Here is a 19,899-nt window from a genome sequence, read left to right on the forward strand (position 1 = left end):
TCCTAATGTCCTTAGAAAATGAGGATGAGTTAGGAGGAGGAGGATGAAAGGAACGGAACTGTAGAGGATCCTTATTTAGCAACTAGAGGCCAGGTGCATGAAATTCTTGCACGGGGAGGCGGTGGGGAGGGAGTCATTCAGCCTGGCCTGCACCCTCTCACAATCTGGGACCGTTGGCTCCTAACTGCTCGCCTGCCTGCTTGCCTGATCACCCTAACCACTCACCTGCCTGCCTGATTGCCCTAACCACCTCTGCCTTGGCCCCAGCCACCAAGGCTTCATCTGGAAGGATGTCCAGAATGACATCCGGAAGGTCGTTTGGCTGTCCGATCTAATTAGCATATTACACTTTTATTATTATAGATTCTACCTTCACAAGGGGAAGTGAGACCATTTCTACCCTCCCAGGAAACAGGAGGAAACTGACATTTATTTCCCATTGCAGGTAGAACCCTTCACATCTGTTTCGCTGACTCCTCCCACCAACTCTGTGAAGTAGGTGAGTGCAGAAACTGGGCCTCTGAGGGTTTAAGAACTTTGCTCCTGGTCGTGGTGAGATCCAGATTCAGGTCACCGGGTCGCAAAGCCCACCTCTCGGGAGAAGTCTGTGGTGCGCGTAAGGGCTGCGATCCTGAGCTGCGCCTGCCACGCTTGGTGTGCTCAGTTCCTATTTACTTAAGGGGCCGAGTGCAAGATAAATATTTAGGCAAAGTTTAAAAGAGGAATTGAGTTTGCTGTTGGAGCCCTTTTCCAAACCAACACAAGAGATGCAAGGTGTTTAAATTGGCCCCAGGTTGACCCAAAACTAGAATTCAAGGTTGTGGAAACGGGTGCTCAGTATAAACTTTACAGTCTTATTTACCTTGACTGAGAAGTGTGGAGAGGAATTTCCTCCACGTGGGGAAGCGTTTCTCATTGACTGGCTGAGCGTGCTGTGCTAAAAGGCCCGCCAGCTCCTCGGAGATCTTCATCAAAGCTGGCTCCTGCAGAAACAAATTAAATAGAACCACAAGCAATTTTACTACAGAAATGAAAACTGCTTGTGGAGTGATTAAAAACCAGGCCTCCAACAGGCAAAAAAAAAAAAAAAAAATGTGGTTACTGTTTACCCAGAGTCAGAAAGCCATTTTGAAAAGTTTCTCTATTTTTCTAGCCATTTCTGTTTTCATATTTCAAAGTGATGTGGCCCCTAAATGTTGCTGCTCATGTGCCTGTTGTCCCTGAAAGGCAGCCTCTGTCTGCGCAGCAGGCAATCCGGGTTTCAGCCCACAGCTGCCTGACCAGCTGTGTCCTTAGGCAATGTGCCTCCCTGCTCGCTCCGGGCCTCAGTTTCCCATTACGTAAAATCAGATCCTTCAGACCTGAATGTTTTCACTCTATGCCTCTACCAGGGCTGACCTGGGAGGAGTTAGAGTGGGGAGGGTCTTTCTTGGGCACCTCCGTCTCTTTAAGCCGTGCCCTCTCCCCCTTGGTGGGGGGGCTTCCATGTAACCATGTGAACAAAACCTTAAACTTTGGGCTGATGCTGTAAATGTGGGGCTTTAGGTTGGAGGAGTGTGGTGAGGAGGCGGGCTGGCCCCAGTTTCCCACATTTCCCATAGGTCACAGCTTCACTTAACTAGACGTGAGACTGGCCCCCTAGCATCATAAAACAATCTCAAACTACAGAGCCTCCTGTCAAAATGAAAACAGTAGGAAACCCTCTTATGAATAAGAAGCTTGGCTTTTTGATATAAAAGCCTTGGTTTGCCAGGACAATTTTTTTTTTTTTATAATCTTAGACCCGTGGTCGGCAAACTGCGGCTCGTGAGCCACATGTGGCTCTTTGGCCCCTTGAGTGTGGCTCTTCCACAAAATACCACGGCCTGGGCGAGTCTATTTTGAAGAAGTGGCGTTAGAAGAAGTTTCAGTTTAAAAAATTTGGCTCTCAAAAGAAATTTCAATCGTTGTACTGTTGATATTTGGCTCTGTTGACTAATGAGTTTGCCGACCACTGTCTTAGACTGTCTAAACATTTTCAAAGAGAAGAGACTATCTAAACATTTTCAAATGGAAGCCATCTCCAGATTTCATTTCTGCATGAAGTAGGGCAGGGCCGAAGATGTAAAACCATTTAATGGTCAGTATTCATATTTAAAATATGGGATGCTCGGCTGGAGTGACTCAGTGGTTGAGCATTGACCTGTGAACCAGGAGGTCATAGTTTGATTCCTGGTCAGAGCACATGCCCATGTTGCGGGCTCGATCCCCAGTAGCGATGTGCAGGAGGCAGCTGATGGATGATTCTCTCCTGTCATTGATGTTTCTATCTCTCTCCCTCTCTCTTCCTCTCTCTGAACTCAATTAAAAAATAAAATAAATAAAATATGGGACACTGGCAAGAAGAACTCAGACTTGCTTTGGGCGGCTGAGAACTTCCAAGTCTATGAGTGAAGTCTCAGTAATTTGGGGGTTGGGGAAAAAATCAGCTTTGGCGAGTGGGGCTAGAAGGAATCAGAAATAATCTGTAAGCTCATTTATTTCCACGTGCCCTGACATTAAAAAGTGATTTCCTCCCCCTCCCCCCAGCTCCTTGGCACACCTGGCTCATTCTGGGCCCAACGCCCTCTGAACATCTACATTAGAAGACAAGCATCTGAGAATATATATACCCTAGGCAGGTCCAAATTATCTGAATAATTTCTGAAATGTTCAGAAAATCCTGGTGGGCGCGTCTGATTAGTTAGCTTAGCAAGTGCTTGCGTACAAAACCAGAAGGCCAGGAGAAGGGGGGTGCCGGGGACCACACTCTTTCAGGAGGCTCCGGGCACAGTGAGGGGAGTCTGTGAAAAAGGGCTGAGGGGGCAGCGTGCAGCAGCCTCTGCCTGGGGAGGTGGAGGCAGGGAAAGTGCTGTCAGAGCAGGGGTCTTTCCACTTTCGTATCTTGCACACTGTACACGTCTGTCCTGCTCTCACTGTACACGTCTGTCCTGCTCTCACTGTACACGTCTGTCCTGCTCTCGCTGCCCATCCCGTCATCTCTCACAGGCCTGCATCTAAACCACAAACAAGCGCACAGGACACAGTTCTGCAACTTCCGTCTTTGAGCATTGTCCTCCAAACTCCTCTTTCTTTTCTACACTTGTTTCGGTTAAAACCATTCTACCTTATTGAAGAGACCGATGATCTGTGATTCATGAAGTGGCCGAAAGCTGGGGCCAGGAAGCATAGCTGTGGGTTCCCACCCTGCTCGGGACAACCGAGTTCAAGGAAGGAAGCCCCGCAGGCCGGCCGGCCGGGCCCTCTCCCAGGACAGCGAGACTTCCCTTTTGTTCTGCCTTCCGCCCTGCTTCTGACAGGGGTTGGACCATCTCCCCAGGGATCTGTTATATGACCATTCACATCAAGACATCAAAGAGAAAGAATTCACTCATTCATTCACCCATCCACATATCAAAAATTACAGGTATAGAATAGTGGTTGTCGGGGCCGGGGGAGTGGGGGATGGGGAGTTAATGTTTACTGGGTACAGAGTTTCAGTTTTACAAGAGGAAAAGAGTGATGGAGATGGATGGTGGTGATGGTTGCACGACAATATAAACCTATTTAATACCACCCAACTCTACGCTTAAAAGTCGTTATGATGGTAAATATTATGTTTACATGTATTTTAGCACAAAAAAATTGGGGGAAATGACAGGATGTCAGGCCTGAACTAGGGAAAAACGTGTCCAGGTCCTGCGGGAGATTGCGATGGAGAGGATGCAGTGCAGGAGCAGGTGAAAGCCTTGCCACCTAAATCTTGAAACTAGATCTCCATCCACTTGACACCTGAGGAAGGGGCTCTGTACCTGGCCTCTGGTCCCTGGTGTAGCCTCACTTGTCTTCTCTCCAGCTCCCAGCCTCACCCCTGCTGCCTTGGGCCCATCCCAATGTCTGCCTTCCTTCCTCCTCCTCCCCCGGCTGCCTCCTTCCCACACTTTGGTCACACCTCCGCCAGGAAGCCTTCTCTGCTACCCAGTGGGTGTCCTCTCTCTGCTCTCCAGCTCCTTAGTGGTGTGGTCGGTGGCTTTGAGGTCCGTCTCCCCAGCGCTCGGCACAGGGAGCACTAAATGTTGGCGGAATGAATCATGGCAGCAGTAAGCACAGGGACCCAGCCCCGAACAGCTGAATTAAGAGAAAATGGAAAACAGGCTCCCTCCTTGCTGCCCAGGAACTGCCCGAGTGATGACCACGGAGGAACCACGAATCTTCCTGGGTGGATGCTGTGGGGTTCCTGCCTCTGAGGGGCACTGGGAAGGAAAGTGAGGTGACATCTATGCTGTGTGAGGGCCAATAGTGAAATCGGAAGACCACAGCGGGTGGGAGGCATCTGGACACTGTGCCAGGTGCCACCGCCACCTCTGCTTACAGGGCCAGCCGTTCGGCCTGACCCACAGCATTCATGCTGTGTGCAAAGCCCCAGCGCAGGGGACATTTCCCAGAGGAAAGTCTGCTGTGGGAATCGGGGGGGGGGGAAGGGGGGTGACTGAGTCCTGTCATGAGAAGTCCACTGCTGGGGGCGCGGGTGGGGTGACACTCAGTGGGGGATGCTGGGACCCACAGAGGCAGCTCGGGCCGTGATTATCTCTCTGAGGAAAAAACGTGGAGACAAACAATGGGGAGACAAATAAGTTAATATCTGTTAACTTACTTCTTTATTTTTAAAGCACCTGATAGGAAATATAATAATTCTACTAAGAGTGGCCTTAATACCAATGAATTATCCCTCTATGCCTACCAAAAAAAAAAAAAAAAAAAAAAAAAAGAATACAGCAGGACCTGCAACTCATATCCAAGAAAAGGCAGCAAAATGATATTCTGTGTAAGAGATTCAATTTACCCCCACCCCTGACCCCTATCCCCAAAACAATCCTCCACAGCACGGTGCCTGCTGGGGACTCAGCTGCTTGTGAACTGGGGGGTGAGGCCAGAGCTCAAATCCAGGTGCCAAGGACTCCATCACAGCAGCGGCTGACACGCTGAGACACCGCTTCCTTAGGAGCAAGCGGGCGCAGTGGTCACACAGGGCCTCCTGATGTTGGCCGTGAGTTCTCAGTTTGGGGGGCAGTTTCTGTTCGCTAGTGATTGTCATTCTGCATAGTACACACATAATTACTGCACCTTTAAGGGTGGATGCTGGGAAGGGAAGATCTATAGCTATTTGGGTTCATTCTGTTCAGAATAAATTTAAATACACACATACACACACTCACACACACAAGGACACAGCCATGCCTGAGAAACCCCCAAATTCATGTGAACCATCAAACAGTACTTGTAAAACACTCTCTCTTGTCAGAGCAGGCTCACGTTCATGATCTCATTCAGTCCTTCTATAACACTCTGAGGCACAGCGCCCTCCCCTGCTTTACTAACGGGAAGCGGAGGCCGGTGCCAGCTCACCTGCTGAGCTGTCACATTCTGTGATTGGATGATTTTTAACATGTGACTGTGAACAGAAAGCAATGGCGCTGGGGAACCGTTGCTAGTCTGCTTTCCTTTCTGCTTTCTCACCCTCCCAGAGTGTGTGTGTGTGTGTGTGTGTGTGTGTGTGTGTGTGTGTATGTGTGTGAGTGTGTATATGTGTGTGTGTGTGTGAGTGTGTGTGTGTGTGTGTGTGTGTGTGTGTGTGTGTATCTGTGTAGTCTGTTATAGGCCAGCAACCGGGCACATGTTCTCCATCTTAGAAACTTGGGAGTCAGTGTCTTTTCATTGAGTCGCATCAAGGTAACGGATCCCTGAGTCAGTGTTTCAGCACGCCTATCACCCACCTGGAGCCGACCGTGGAGACCTAGTGACTCTGGGGCTGTGGAAAGTATGGACCTTGTTGACAATAAACAAATGTTAGAAAAGTATCTTTTACTTTTTGGAAAAAAATCAGAATTCCAGATTTTCATTCCATCAGGATTGCACTGGCTCTGCCCAGCACAGTAGCTGCTGGCCTGTGTGGAGCTGATAACTCCAGAGCTGTTCCCACCCCTGCACAGCCTGTCACCCTTTGCCCAGCACCCACATTGGCCCCTCAGCCTTGTCACCCTTTGCCCAGCACCCACATTGACCCCTCAGCCTTGTCACCCTTTGCCCAGCACCCACATTGACCCCTCAGCCTTGTCACCCTTTGTCCAGCACCCACATTGATCCCTCAGAGTGTGACAGTAGTCATGACCTTGGAGCGTTCCAGGAAGCATGGACCTTGCCTCTCAGCTCTTTCTCTTTTTCTATCAAGAAAGTGTAAATTTGAAGGAAGAGATATTTGACTGAAGGAAATTCAGGACATCTCAGGGGAAGCTGCTAGCATATCCAATTTAATACCGACTACAGCTACTTTCAACTCCTGAGAGTTAACTTTCTCAAGTAAATTCTGTGTGTGTGTGTGTGTGTGTGTGTGTGTGTGTGTGTGTGTGTGTTGGGGAGGATGGGAGAGGAGGAAGAAGGAATACAAATGAGAATGCTCTAAGTATCAGTCCCACCAAAACTCATTTTATCTTAGAAGCTTTTTTGCTGGCTCTGCAGTGGTGAGTTAAGCAAATAGCTTCTTGGCTAATCACCTCCAGTCTCCCACATCAGACATTGTTTGACAGTGTTCAGAAGAGAAACCCAGGACACACCTAGATAGTCCTGCTTTACAGAGCTTTCTGATGCCCCTAAAAGGAGGGATGGCTTGAGGCACAAAGATGGAGAGAAGGGAGGGATTCCAAATTCGAGGGTGAGTTTGCTGTGCGTGAGCTACTTTTTACCATTGTAGTCACTTTCTAGGTACGATAACAGCTCTCACTTGTGGAAAGCTTACCAAGTGGCAGGTCTGTAGCAAGGGGTTTATATTTATTATCTCAAAGCCATTCTCTGAAGTGGTTACTCTAGTCCCTATTTCATGTCACACAGACATGAAGTAGCAAAGCTGGGATTCAAATCCAGACAAGATCAGGCACGTTCAGGGTGGTATAGCCAGAGATGGGATTCAAATCCAGTTGCTACGAGGAAGGCACAGTGCAAAGGGATCTGTAACTGCCATCGGTGGGCATAAATGAACATGCTGGGTCAGATTAGGTCATCCGCATGTGAGGCTAAGTCTGTGCTATCAAATTGATGAAAAAAATGGTAGAGTGGACAACTGTTGTTGGCTGTCCAGCATCTTTGTCCCTCTTTCAGGGTAATGATGTCCCAAACACCTTTTCAGGAACTTCTATTCCATTCTTAGCTATGCAAGTTGATTGAGAGTGACTCTACCCTCAGCTCCCAGGGTGGGGCCCTGGTTAGCAAAGCCACAGTCTTTGGTGCAGGATGGGCACGTGACCCATGTAGTCCAGTCAGATGTTAGGATGCCCTTCCCGGGGCCTCCTGAGTGTGCTGCGCCAGCACAGCCATGTTCGGTGAGCCTGAGAGGGGGCAGTGAAGGATTAAGAAAAGACAGACAAGAGAATAAAGCTGGGTCTGGGTGGGACACTGCCCTCTCTGATGGAGAGAGACAGTGCCACGGCCTGCAAGCCGAGTCTTTATTTTATAGCCAGATTCCACGAGGCAAAGCAAGGGCGTTGTTACAACGTTCTCGTGGGTTCCGAATCTACTCAATTACATGCACCTGATCAAGCTTTGTTTACTTGCTGCACCTCCCGCAGCTTATATCACTTAGCCACGTGGGACCACAGGTTCGGACCATAACCTGTCCAAACACTGTAGCCGCTCTCCACACTGAGAAAGAGGCTTTATGCTCTTCTGAGAATGCTACCAGGCGAGATGTTCTCTCCCTAGTGCCTTGATCCATGGTCGGCAAACTGCGGCTCGAGAGCCACATGCGGCTCTTTGGCGCCTTGAGTGTGGCTCTTCCACAAAATACCACGGCCTGGGTGAGTCTATTTTGAAGAAGTGGCATTATAAGAAGCTTACATTTAAAAAATTTGGCTCTCAAAAGAAATTTCAATCGTTGTACTGTTGATATTTGGCTCTGTTGACTAATGAGTTTGCCGACCACTGGCTTTGACCAAGAACAAGCTCCAGGAGCTACTGCAGCCATCGTTAACCTCGAGAACAGCAGCCTTTGGATGGAGCCGACACGGTGTGAAATAGAGAGATGAGATGGAAAGCAACTGGATCCTTGGTGATACTGAGCCACTGGATTAAGCCTTGTTGGAAGCCAGACCAATCTTTGCATTTTCAGTGAGCCGAGATAATAAATTCTCGTCATCGTAAAAGCTATTTTGAGTTGGGTTTGCGATTACTCGAAGTTTAAACATTTTAAGCTGATACAAGTGGGTGGGCCGCACCATGGCTTGTGGAACCCATGGTGGACGCAGAGGCCAGCAAACGCTCTGGTCACTCCGGGGCATGGGCTCCTCTCCGCCTGCCGTCAGTAGTGGCGTTCGCGCTCACTCCTTTCCAGGAAGAGGGTTAGAAACAGTCCCTCCTTAGAGTGCAAAAATATGCTGAGAGGACGAAGAAAAAATGAAACGGTCTCCAGCAAGTCGTAAACCACTTCCCACACCTACTTAAAGCTTAAGACTGCTTTAGTGCTCCATGTTTAATTGTTAATTGAGAATTTAAAAATCAAAAATGCCAACTTTGCCTCCGACGAGATGGAAAATTATGCTGCTGTAGAAGGTAACATAATGCAAAACAGCCAACATTACGGAGGCACACAAATGTTTTTGGTATGTAAAATTGCTTCGTAAAATATTTGCTCCATCTGCCGAAAGCGGCAAAGACAATTTTCCCTTGATAGCTAATGGCCCATCTCGGCTGTGTGGCAAGCGATTCGCTGCGGTGGCGGCTCTCATTAAACAGAATGGTGAAGACGCGGCCCGTAATCCCACACTTACGTGGCATTATCCACTCCCGGCCCCCCCACCCCCTGCACCTTGCCCCCACGTGCGGGCCTAGCAGTGGATCCGACTGGAGAAGCGTTTTGTCCAACTGAGGCACAGATGTCGCGCCTCCACCCTGCGTCGCCCCGACCAGACACTCGGGAAAGGTTCATTCCCGTTCAACTTTCCGGCGCTTAAACTGCTGTTTCTCCCCCCACCCCAGCCCTCTCCGCAGGGGGCCGTGGTTTTCTTTCTAGGCTCACCCCATCACGCTGCAGCGGGGGCTTCCGTGGATCAAGAAGAAGCGTTTCTTGACATTCCTAATGGGACTTCGCACACGCACAGAAGCAGAAAAAAGTCCTCCCCGGGCCTGACGCAGGCCGCCCTGGGTTCCTGGGGTGCGTGGCGGCCTGTGATCGCTCTCTTGAAAGGAGTTGTTTACACTGCACCCTAAATTACTTCAGCAGCTGCTAGAGGAACAATTAAAAATAAATAATCCAGGGTGGTTTAAAAAAAGAAGAATACGTTCCTGTTTGGGGAATGATACGGAGAAGTAGTTACAGCAGCAAGTGGCAGATTTAAAAAAAAAAAATGTTTTTAATGTGGGAAGATGGGTTTGAAGGAAATTCCATTAAAAACGAGTGACATCAAGCAAATACACATGACTGTTTTATAGATCACACAATATTGGAAAGCAGAAACCATGCGGTTTAAAGCTCAACCGGAAGTGGAAGTAGCTATAATTATTATTATGATTGGTGATTGGTTTCTTTCTTCCCAGGCAGAGAAATATTACTGGTTGAAAAAAAAATTGCATCAGCTGATGAAGCTCTTTAGTTGAAAATTAAAAACAAAAGAAAAGCATGTGCCCTTGGGGGTTTAATTTTTTCTTTCAAGTGGTTGGGGGAGAAGGGTGAATTTGTGGAATGAAATGAGAGACTCTGGGGAGAAATTATATTTTAATTTTAGAAGGAATGGGCAAGCATCTTTTTAAAATCAGAGTGAAGAGCTGTACCTTTTCTGATATTCCCCCGTGTACAGGTGCATATACATAAGGTAGATGTGACAGCATTATATATTTATTATTGCTTTCTTTCTACAGACCATGCTTTGTTAAGATACCAAAAGTGAGGATTTGTGTTCGATCTGGCACAATTACATGGAAGTCCCGGTCTTCTCAAGGGCACCCCTCTCTGCCCGAGGGGCACGGGGGACAGATGACCAGAAGCAAATGGCGCAGTCGCAGGCAAGGCGAGTGAAACTCATTTGGAATCCATTCCAAGTACCCAGGCCTGCTCTGTCGTTTTCAGCAAAGCAGATATTTCCAAAAGAACTCCAACGGGGACTCCCTGGATGTGAAAACACTAACCAATTCTCGTTCCTCTCATCTTTTGCTTTATTCCTTCCTTCCACGCTGTTATTGCAAAAAACTGGCAGTTAAATTCAATTGATTCAGAATATTCTGGATCCATATGGCCACCAACCCTGGAGCTGAGGCGGCGATAGCGCCTCACTGCTGTTCTCCAGCATTTGCCTCTCCCCTGGTCCCCAGATGGTGGGAGTAACATTTAAACCTCCTTTTCTCTGCCTCGTACAATAGACCTTGGCACCATTTCAACTGTTTACTCCGGTAATTAACAGCTCTGATACCACAACAATTACAACTCCTCCACTCTCACCACAATAATGCTATGAATTAGTGAGAGCTAATGGCTGGAAGGTAGAGTGTTTCCAGACTGCGAGATCTGTGCATTTTTAGAATAAAATAAAAGGTACAAACAGCACGCTTGCAGTAGACAATGATTACCTAGTAATTAGTTTACACAAAGCTTCCTATTTAATGGCAAAACGCTGTAATTAACGTGTGACAGAAAATCAAAGGGTACTTTGTAAGCATATGAAAAATTAACACTGCAGGCCCATAGCTTTATGTACTGATTAGAAGCATATTAAATCAATAGGACACACAAACCAACAGCTTGTAGAGCTGATTATTATAGGTCCTCGGAAGGGGGACCTGGCTTTCATTTAACTCGGGGAGGCAATTTTCGCTCTCCTGTCATCTTCCTCAGGCACAGAGAAGCACCTCAGACCCAACCCTGGCAGCTTCGTGGAAATAACCACTGAACTGGAAGAAAACATTCTAAGTCATTTTCAGAGATAAGGAAAAATATGTAAATGATGAAGACTTTCCAATGATGGTGGTGACGTGCTGCTACACTAATTAGAAAAGACACCAACTGGAACCGGAAAATGAAGCAACCGGGTCTCAGTCTTATGGTCAGAATAATCTCAATCGGGTCAATGCCTCTTTACTCAACATGTAGAAAGTTCTAGTAACGGGGATCATTTTCTCTTTTCCAATGATAAGAAGCCAGGGCGCTATCCAAGTTTATTCTTTTAAAGGCATTATCTGGGGAAATAAGCGGGTAGGCACAACTGGGTCACCATTCTGTGTCTTCCACAAATTTATATAATGATAATTGATGCATTGAAAATATTCTGGAATCCTACAAGACCCTAAAAGACCTTCTAAATCATCCAAGAAAGATTATGTTGTGCCGACTTGTTCACTGTTACCTCAATTTAATTGTAACGCAACTTTATGGTAATTTTAATAATAAGAGGGAGCATCTTTTAAAGGCGTATTGTGTGTTGAGTACATTGCTAGTCGATTCCCAAAGGTTATCTTATTTAATTCTCACCACCTCCCCTCGAGACAGGCATCATCTCTCTTTACAGCTGAAGAGATAGAGACTTGGAGAGCCCATGGTCCCCCGCTAAGTAATCTTGGTGTGCCTAGGCTGTGGGCATTTGAGAGCAAAGGTTGCTGCGTTGAAGGGACCTTTGTGTTTTTCGCAAGTCTCTGTAGAAAGCAGAAAACTTGCCACAAGGGTGGCAGGTCACAATGGCAGGGCCTGGTGGGGAACCTTTCTCTGGGATTTTCAAACAAGGAGTCTTTTCTAAATGTGGCGAGAACACTGGGCCAGCAGGTATGGATGTGCATTTCAAAGTAGGCACAACCATTTGTTAGCTCTATGATCTTGGGCAAGTCACCTGACTTCCCAAACGTCAGTTTCTCCATCTGTAAACAAAATAGCGATGCCTTCCTTATCAAAGTGGCATGGGAGTAAATGAATAAAAACCTTAGAATTTTCCTGAGATTGAGTGAGACAATTCATGTAAAGTACTGAAATGCCTGACACCCAGCTGGTATTCTATAATGCCATTATTGTTGTTGTTGTTATTAAATGCAAAGAAATGCAAGGTCTTAACAGTTTATTCATGGACCTACAAAAGAGGTCAAGTTTTTAAGATGTAAAAATAAATATACATAACAAATGAATAATTATTGCTATATACCTTACTGATTAAGGGAAAATGATATCCTAGATTTTTTTCTTAACCTGGAAAACCTAGATTTTCTCTTAATACCAAGATGTTGTGTTTTTGATATATAAAAAACAAAAAATAAATAAGGACATGAAAAAGTATCATTTTGACATGTAAAAAAAAAGCAAGCTGGAAATAACCTAAAATTTTCAACTTAGTTGAATGGTTTAACATGTCAGAGTAAATCAGTATGAGAGAATATTATACAACCATTAATTGTGATGGCCACATGTAAACATGGAAAATGTTGAAGATCTGATGTTTAAATAGCATATACTTTAGCTATGAGAAATAAATACAGCACATTTGGAAATTAATACACAAAAATGAAAACAACTATGCTTGAGAAAAGTAGTTACAAACTTATTTGGTTAAATATACTTTTAATATTGTTATATTACCTTTTAACTTTTCCAAAACATTATGTGGTTACAGGGTCATGGTTCTTCAGGATCACCTAATAAATACCTACTAAGTTCCATTCAAGGCACCAAGCTCAGCCACCCCATGGGGATGACCCAGTTACATGCCCATCTGAAAGGATGGAGGTCTTCACAATGGAGCATAGAGTTCTAAGGCACTGATTGATTGATGGTTCTCTTTTGTATTTGGTTTGCTAACTTTGTTCTATAAGGAAGCAAAGCCACTGTGATTTATTCTACTTTTTCTAGGCTTGGGTGCCTTGAATTACTGTATATGCTAGTATATATATCCTAAATAAAAGGGTAATATGCAAATCGACTGAACAGCGGAACAACCGGTTGCTATGACGTGCACTGACCAACGCAGGAGCTGCCCCCTGGTGGTCAGTGCACTCCCACAAGGGAAGTGCCGCTCAGCCAGAAGCCGGGCTCATGGCTGGCGAGCGCAGCTGCGGTGGCGGGAGCCTCTTCCACCTCTGTGGCAGTACCAAGGATGTCCAACTGCCGGCTTAGGCCCACTCCCCGCAGAGAGCGGGCCTAAGCCATCAGCTGGACCAATCCTGAGAGCTCACGGACTGCTAAAGGGCGCAGGCTGGGCTGTGGGGACCGCCCCCCCCCCCCTCGAGTGCAGGAATGTCGTGCACCGGGCCTATGGTAGGAAATATAACAGTATACCTCAAAAGGCTTGGACTATACTGGTGAATAAGTGCTCAATAATGTTTAACAAAGTACACCAAAGTACAAACACAGGTAAAACTTCTCTTGCCCAGGGCTAAAATGCAAAGATTACATAGTAGCTTAGGGCCAGTTCAGTTTCCCTTTTCTCCTTTTTCTTGTAAGTGGTAAATGTGTGATGCCAAGACCTCTACATCTTATACCATCCACCCAGGAAACAGAGGCCCAAAGAAGGTCTGCCAGGGACACCCAAAAGTAAACTGGCTTAGCTCTCCGTACGGAGAAACCGTTCGACAAAGAGCTCTCGAAAAGCAGCGTCACCAGCAACATCACTGCCACCAAGCCAATCTCCCAGGAACGAGGGAGGGAAGATTTACCCTTTAAAAACGGAAAGAGAAAGAAAACACCGCAAGGACTGGTACCACAGCAAATGTCCACCTGGTCTCCCTACACTGTCTCAGGTGAGTGTGTCCAGGAAGACTCTCCCCCTACACGTGTGCCTTCCTTGATGAAAGCCTTTATTCCGGCTAAAGACGTACCTCCGACTGGTGGGTGGGGGCTTTGGAGTATAAGCTAGTGTGTGGCTCCATTAAACATTAACAAGCGTTAAGTACTTGAGTGAGTGAGTTTACGGAAAACTTTTGGAGAATTAGGTTTTGTTACCTGGTAGGATGAAGAGAATGAGGTTTGTACCAAGCCACCACGAACAAAATGAGATTTGTGCCCCATTTTTACTGTGGCCATCATGTAACATTCCGCTTTTCCTAAAATCACCTACATGTCTATACTGATTTTTAAAATGGGACTACAGCTTTCCAGCATTTGTTGACTCCACGACCTTGTTTCAACTCTCAACCCCAGCCAGTGAAATAACTGGTTCTAAATTAGATAGGTAGAAAAAAAAATGACCTTTATATTGGATCCTTGAGTCTACACTGAACGATGCCTCTGTCTAAAACCAATATCCACATAAGACGCGAGAGAATCTCAAAACAGTTCCAGCTCCCATAAACAGCCCTGTTTTTAATCTGGTGCCTACAATATACCAATGAGAAAAATCATGGTATCATGTCATAAACTGCTATGCAAATGATGCTATTTGTAAGTATTAACATAATTTAGTGCTTACAGTCATAATCTCATTTCTAATAATTCTCCCAGAATGGAGTCTTTCTCTGGACTCTTAGCCTGCAGGATAGTCTTTCATCAAGAAGCTGAAATTTTTAATAACCTGCCAGCATATGTTTTGTATGTGCCGGGCTAGGCTTGATGACACAACATCTTCATTATGAAAAGAAACAGGTCTACAAACTGTAATAGGACATTAAAACATGCCTGTGCTCATAAAGTAATGCTTTGATGTCTAAATGTGCACCATTATGATGGTCTTCTGGAACAAAGGATAATTCTGATCCTAAATCCTCAATAGCTACACTCAATGGAGATTGCAGTTCACTTCCACTCTGGGTACAATTTCACTTTGAAGGCAAAAGAATGTCAATAGTTTCCTCCTCTCTCTCTCCCCGGCCCGCCTCCCTCCCCTCCCCCCCCCCCCAGAAAAAAAAAAAAAAAAAGCTCTTCAGAGCTGCTTTATTTTTTATTTTTATTTTTGGATTCTAACCAAAATGACCATGGCTAAGCACAGGTTTCAAAGATTAAAAAGATTTCTGAATAATTATTTTTTCCTTATTAAGTTAAAAAAAGATTTCAGTAGATTATTAATTATTCAAGAATTTCACATTTAATAACATTCATGATAATGCCAAAAGTGTTTGGTGACAATTTAAAATGGTATAGTTTAAAATAATTGAAAGTAAATAATATTTACTTTCAATTATTTTAAATTGAAATTGCTTCCAAGTGCAATTCAGCCAGTGTCAATATTTTAAATATTTTTTAAACCTAAAGTCAAATATTTTAAATTTATCATTGTCTAGTGTCAGGAGAATTAAAAATATATATATTGGTTTGAAATATTAAGACCAGACCACTAACATTTCAATTTTTTAAATGAAAAAAGTCATATTTTCATCATTGACTCTCCACAGTTTTGCTTTAAAAAGAAAACGCTATACAATATGAAGTAAAATCCAGTTCAAAGAGAACCCTCTATGGGCCTCAAAATTAAATACATTTTCCTTGTTTTATTTTTTTCCTAAAAGAGTAATTCACTTTGGTATCCTTTAAATAATATGTAAAAAGCTGGCCATGACAGGTACTGCATTTAGTCCATTCTCTGACGGAGGGGGAAGAAAAGCCCAGGATAGATCATGGGGAGAACAGTCACATTTGTCAAAGGGAACTCTCTCTTCTGACTGTTCTCTAGATTTATTCGTTGTTTCACTTTCACAAGAATAATGCGGTTCTCTCTGGTGTGCCCCTCCCTTCCTATCACTGGTGTCTTGATTCATATACTTCTGTAGTGGGATGCTCAGAGGAGATGCAAATCATTGCACAGCCCACTGTTAAGCACGTCAGTAGGGAAGGAATCGGTGAAGGGAATTTACGTCTGAATTTTCCTCATCAGTTATGCTGTCATGAGTAGGTCAGCCAAGACAGAGATTTGGGATTAAGAGAAACCAGGCTAGTCTCGACCTCTGGATGCAGAGTGAGGCAGTGTTTAGAATGGTGGGTTTAATTTATATAGTAAGCCATACAAAATAACTTTAATTATTAAGCAAGTTTGGAACAGACTAAGAAGTTGTACAATTCGTCCTTCCACCAACATACAAGGAAAATTCTCCACACAACCACTTATATGCTAAGATTTCTTACCTATTGTTCAGCTTTGGCCTGGAGATTTTCTCAACTATTTTCTCAACATCTCACAGGGAACAACAGTTACACAAATTTCCTTGAATTGACTTCAGAAACATATGACTTCTGATAGAATGCTATTATACATTAGCTTCCAGGTGACAACCATTTACTAATAGAATTGCTCTCTCATAATAAAATGTGGGTAGCTTATTAATGTCAGTTGTTAGAAGAAAAGGATAAGACCCACTTAGAGTGAATGATGAGACTTGTAATGTTACCTGAATATGATTTTTTAAAAATTACTTCCTAATTATCATAATCAATTTGAAGACGTGAATGAATACTTTTAGGGCCCAATGAAAGGACATTTAAAATAACCTAATCAACCTTATTGCAATTCAGCCAGTGTCAATATTTTAAATATTTGACATGTTCAAAGCATTTACAGAAAGGTAAAATGATTTTCCCAAAGTCTCACTGCTGGCAGGTGACACTGCTGAGCCTTGAAGAAAGTGCCTTCACCTCCTTGCTGAGCCTTTTGCTCCATCTCCTAACAATACACAGACACTGTGGATTTACGTCACCATTGAATACTCACCTGTGCCCATTTCTTGCTCCAGTCTTCACGGCCGTATTTGCTATACTCCTTTAGGAGCCAGTCATGGCACTGGAGGTGGGAAAGAATGTCACAAAATGCAGTCCCATTTCCTCCAAACTCATAGTCCATTTTAAAGAGCCAGCGTGGGATTTCCAGGTGATCGGTGACCAGCTGACTCAGCTGTTCTATCATCTGTGGGGGTGAAGACACAGAAACATTTAATGTAGCTGCTTTCCTGGATTCCTTTTTACTGTATTAACTCAGTTGTACTTTTCACATGTCTTTATTTCAATTGGTCTGTTCACTAGGTTATCCTCTAGTTATTAAGACAGACTGGAGAAGTTTTAAGTGATGTATAGATGATGTGAAGAAACCACTAACCAATGGGACGAAACGCATGTTTAAAAGTATAGTCCTATTTATGAGAAACTGAAATTATCATTTGCCTGCTTTTCAAGGCAAAATAAAGAATTGAATTTTGGTATTGTTTTCTTTCTTTTTCAGGGAATTATGTGTTTACTTATTGATTCTTCAAATGATGGTTTTTTTTATAGTTTAAAGACTATAAAGATTTATATTCTTGAAAACTATAACTATTTGGTGCTTTGTTGAGCTTTTAAATGTTATAACCTATAAAACATTTAACATTTTCCTCATTAACATATATGAAATGCATTTGTTCGGCTGGTCAATTGACCAAGTGCATTATATTATATGTATTATATGAACACGAGCGATAAAGGAGATAAAACATTCATGGAAGCAATGTTCCTGGAATACACACCTATCCTATTTAAAACAGTATTCCCTCAAGAACTGGGCTCCATCACATGGAAGTTTAAGGGATAAAAGTTCAAGCTCTAATATCATGGTGATAATAATGATACTATCTAACATGGCTGAACTCTCAGCAGAAGCCAGGCCTTTGACTAAGCTCTTTACATGAGTTTATTTTTAAATTTAATACTCACAAAGCCTATGAGGCAGGCACCATGTTTAGTTTCATTTTATATATAAATAACTGAGATTCAGAAAATTTGAATAACAGGCCCACGATCACACAGCATTGAGTGGCAGAGCAGAGACACCACCCAGGTTGCCCTGACTCCAACACCTAAGCTCATTCTCTCTCCACTGGGCTGCCTAGCTCAACCTGCAGAGAGGTGGGTGGAGAGAGAAGTTAAAAGAGAAGCAACTTTCCTTCCCACCAATAAAGCCATTTGGGATAAGTTTGAGTCAGACAAAAGTCTAAAGCAATATTATTTAATTACTAGTGGCCTGGTGCATGAAATACATGTACGGGGTGGGGAGGTGTCCCTCAGCCCAGCCTGCACCCTCTCCAATCTGGACCCCTTTGGGGATGTCCGACTGCCGGTTTAGGACATCCCTCTCAAAATCTGGCACTGCTGGCTCCTAACCACTCGCCTGCCTGCCAGCCTGATTGCCCCCTAACTGCTCCCCTGCTGGCCTGATTGATGCCTAACTGCTCCCCTGCTGGCCTGATCGCCTACAACTGCCCTCCCCTGCCACAACCCGCCTCCTCTGCCGGAACCGGCCTCCTCCATGCCGCATGGAGTCGTGGGACCCCCAGGCCTCACTGCGTGGAGCAGCCACCAGGCCCCGCCTCCACTGTGTGCATGGCCATCTTGTGATGATGTCGCACATGAGGGCCACCTAGTCTTTTATTAGTATAGATAAGTCATACTGTTCTAGTAGAGCTTTGGAGAAAAATAACTCACTAAATCACAAAATGATGGGTTTTTTTTGGTCTTCTCGTCAGACTTTCCAGTGTATACTTCCTTGAAAGAAGCAAAGCATTTACTAAGCATTTGCTCTGATGAGCCTACCCACTGCTGTACTTGGCTATGGTCTCTTATATTTAAGGAGGTCTCTGCAATATTCTGTTTTTATTTATTGATGAGAGAGAGAGAGAGAGAGAGAGAGAGAGAGAGAGAGAGAGAGAGAAACATCAATTTGTTATTCTACTTATTTATATATTCACTAGAGGCCCGATACACAAAATTCATGCAAGAGTATGTCTTCCTTCCTCTGGCTGCCGGCACTGGCTTTCCTCTGGCACTTGGGACCCAGGCTTCCCTCCAGTCCCCGCTTCATCTGTAAGGACATCCGGTCTAATTAGCATATTACCCTTTTATTATTATAGATTGGTTGTTTCTTGTATGTGCCCCAACCGGGAATCAAACTGACAGCCTTGGTGTGTTGGGATGACACTCTAACCCATCTGAGCTACCCAGTGAGGGCTGCAACACTCTTATTCTCATCTCTTTTGATGACTCTTTGGTCACCAGATGGAAAGTTTTTCAACTAAAGAGTGTGAAAGGACTATAAAGATTATGGTTCTGCTGAAGTATGGAGTTGGAAGATTACAATTATTTTGATTAAAGGTACAATCTGTTTTCTTGAGTTGTGTTTTTTCAGCTGCTCTTCCTGGGGATGTTACACTACACAGCAGTGTGGAAGTGACATCAAAATGGGCATTCTTGGGATCCCTGGAAGCCCTGTGCAATCATGGGGTATTCAAATAGGGTGGAAATGGAATTGTCTTAGTTCCCTAATTATCAAGTAGTGTCTGTGGATAATTTGGGTATTTAAATTACAAGTTCTCTGGTCTACACACCATGTAGCTATGAGCTTTGCCTTTAAAGGTTTTTAAATGTGCCTTCCAAAGTTACATCCCTTCTTTCTCTAGTATTGTGTTGAGAAGATAGATTCTATATTTCATCATAGTTAGCTATATTATGATCATACTTTGCAGAAGTAGAAATAGTCTTTGGTGGATAATCTATAATAATAAAAGCATAATATGCTAATTAGACTGGACATCCTCCTGGACGACCTTCTGGATGAAGCCGTGGTGGCGGGGGCTGAGGCAGAGGCAGCTGCTGCGTCGGCGCGGGCCGAGACCCTTGCATGAATTTCATGCATCGGGCCTCTAGTATTTTATAAAATTATTTTGCTGGTGTAAGAAAAGGTGTTCTGGCATAGCATTTTTATTGTATATTTGGATATATTGTGTATTCAGAGACTCAACTACTAACAAAATTATCATCTGTTTCTTCCAAATCCTGTTATTTGTTGCTTCTGAGAATCCTATAAATGGGCGTCTGGTGATGGATCCCCTACAGTATGAAAAGGATCAATAATATTGTAAAAACTGCACCATGGGAAAGAATTATGTGCTATCTTTAAGTGAAAATTGAACAGTGCTTTA

General features: G+C 44.3%; 1 protein-coding gene across 2 annotated transcripts in view; it reads right to left on the minus strand.

Annotated features, from left to right (window-relative positions):
- IQCH (IQ motif containing H) overlaps positions 1-19,899 on the minus strand; it is a 219,378-nt gene that overhangs the window by 62,570 nt on the left and 136,909 nt on the right. For both annotated transcript variants that reach the window (XM_054716102.1, XM_028141857.2), the window contains 2 exons: positions 16,668-16,859; positions 863-983 (listed from right to left, as the gene is read on the minus strand). In XM_054716102.1, the coding sequence (XP_054572077.1) occupies positions 863-983; positions 16,668-16,859 (313 nt within the window). The remainder of the gene's footprint in view (positions 1-862; positions 984-16,667; positions 16,860-19,899) is intronic.

The sequence above is a fragment of the Eptesicus fuscus genome, chromosome 5, assembly GCF_027574615.1.
Source record: "Eptesicus fuscus isolate TK198812 chromosome 5, DD_ASM_mEF_20220401, whole genome shotgun sequence".
NCBI classification, from domain to species: Eukaryota; Metazoa; Chordata; class Mammalia; order Chiroptera; family Vespertilionidae; genus Eptesicus; species Eptesicus fuscus.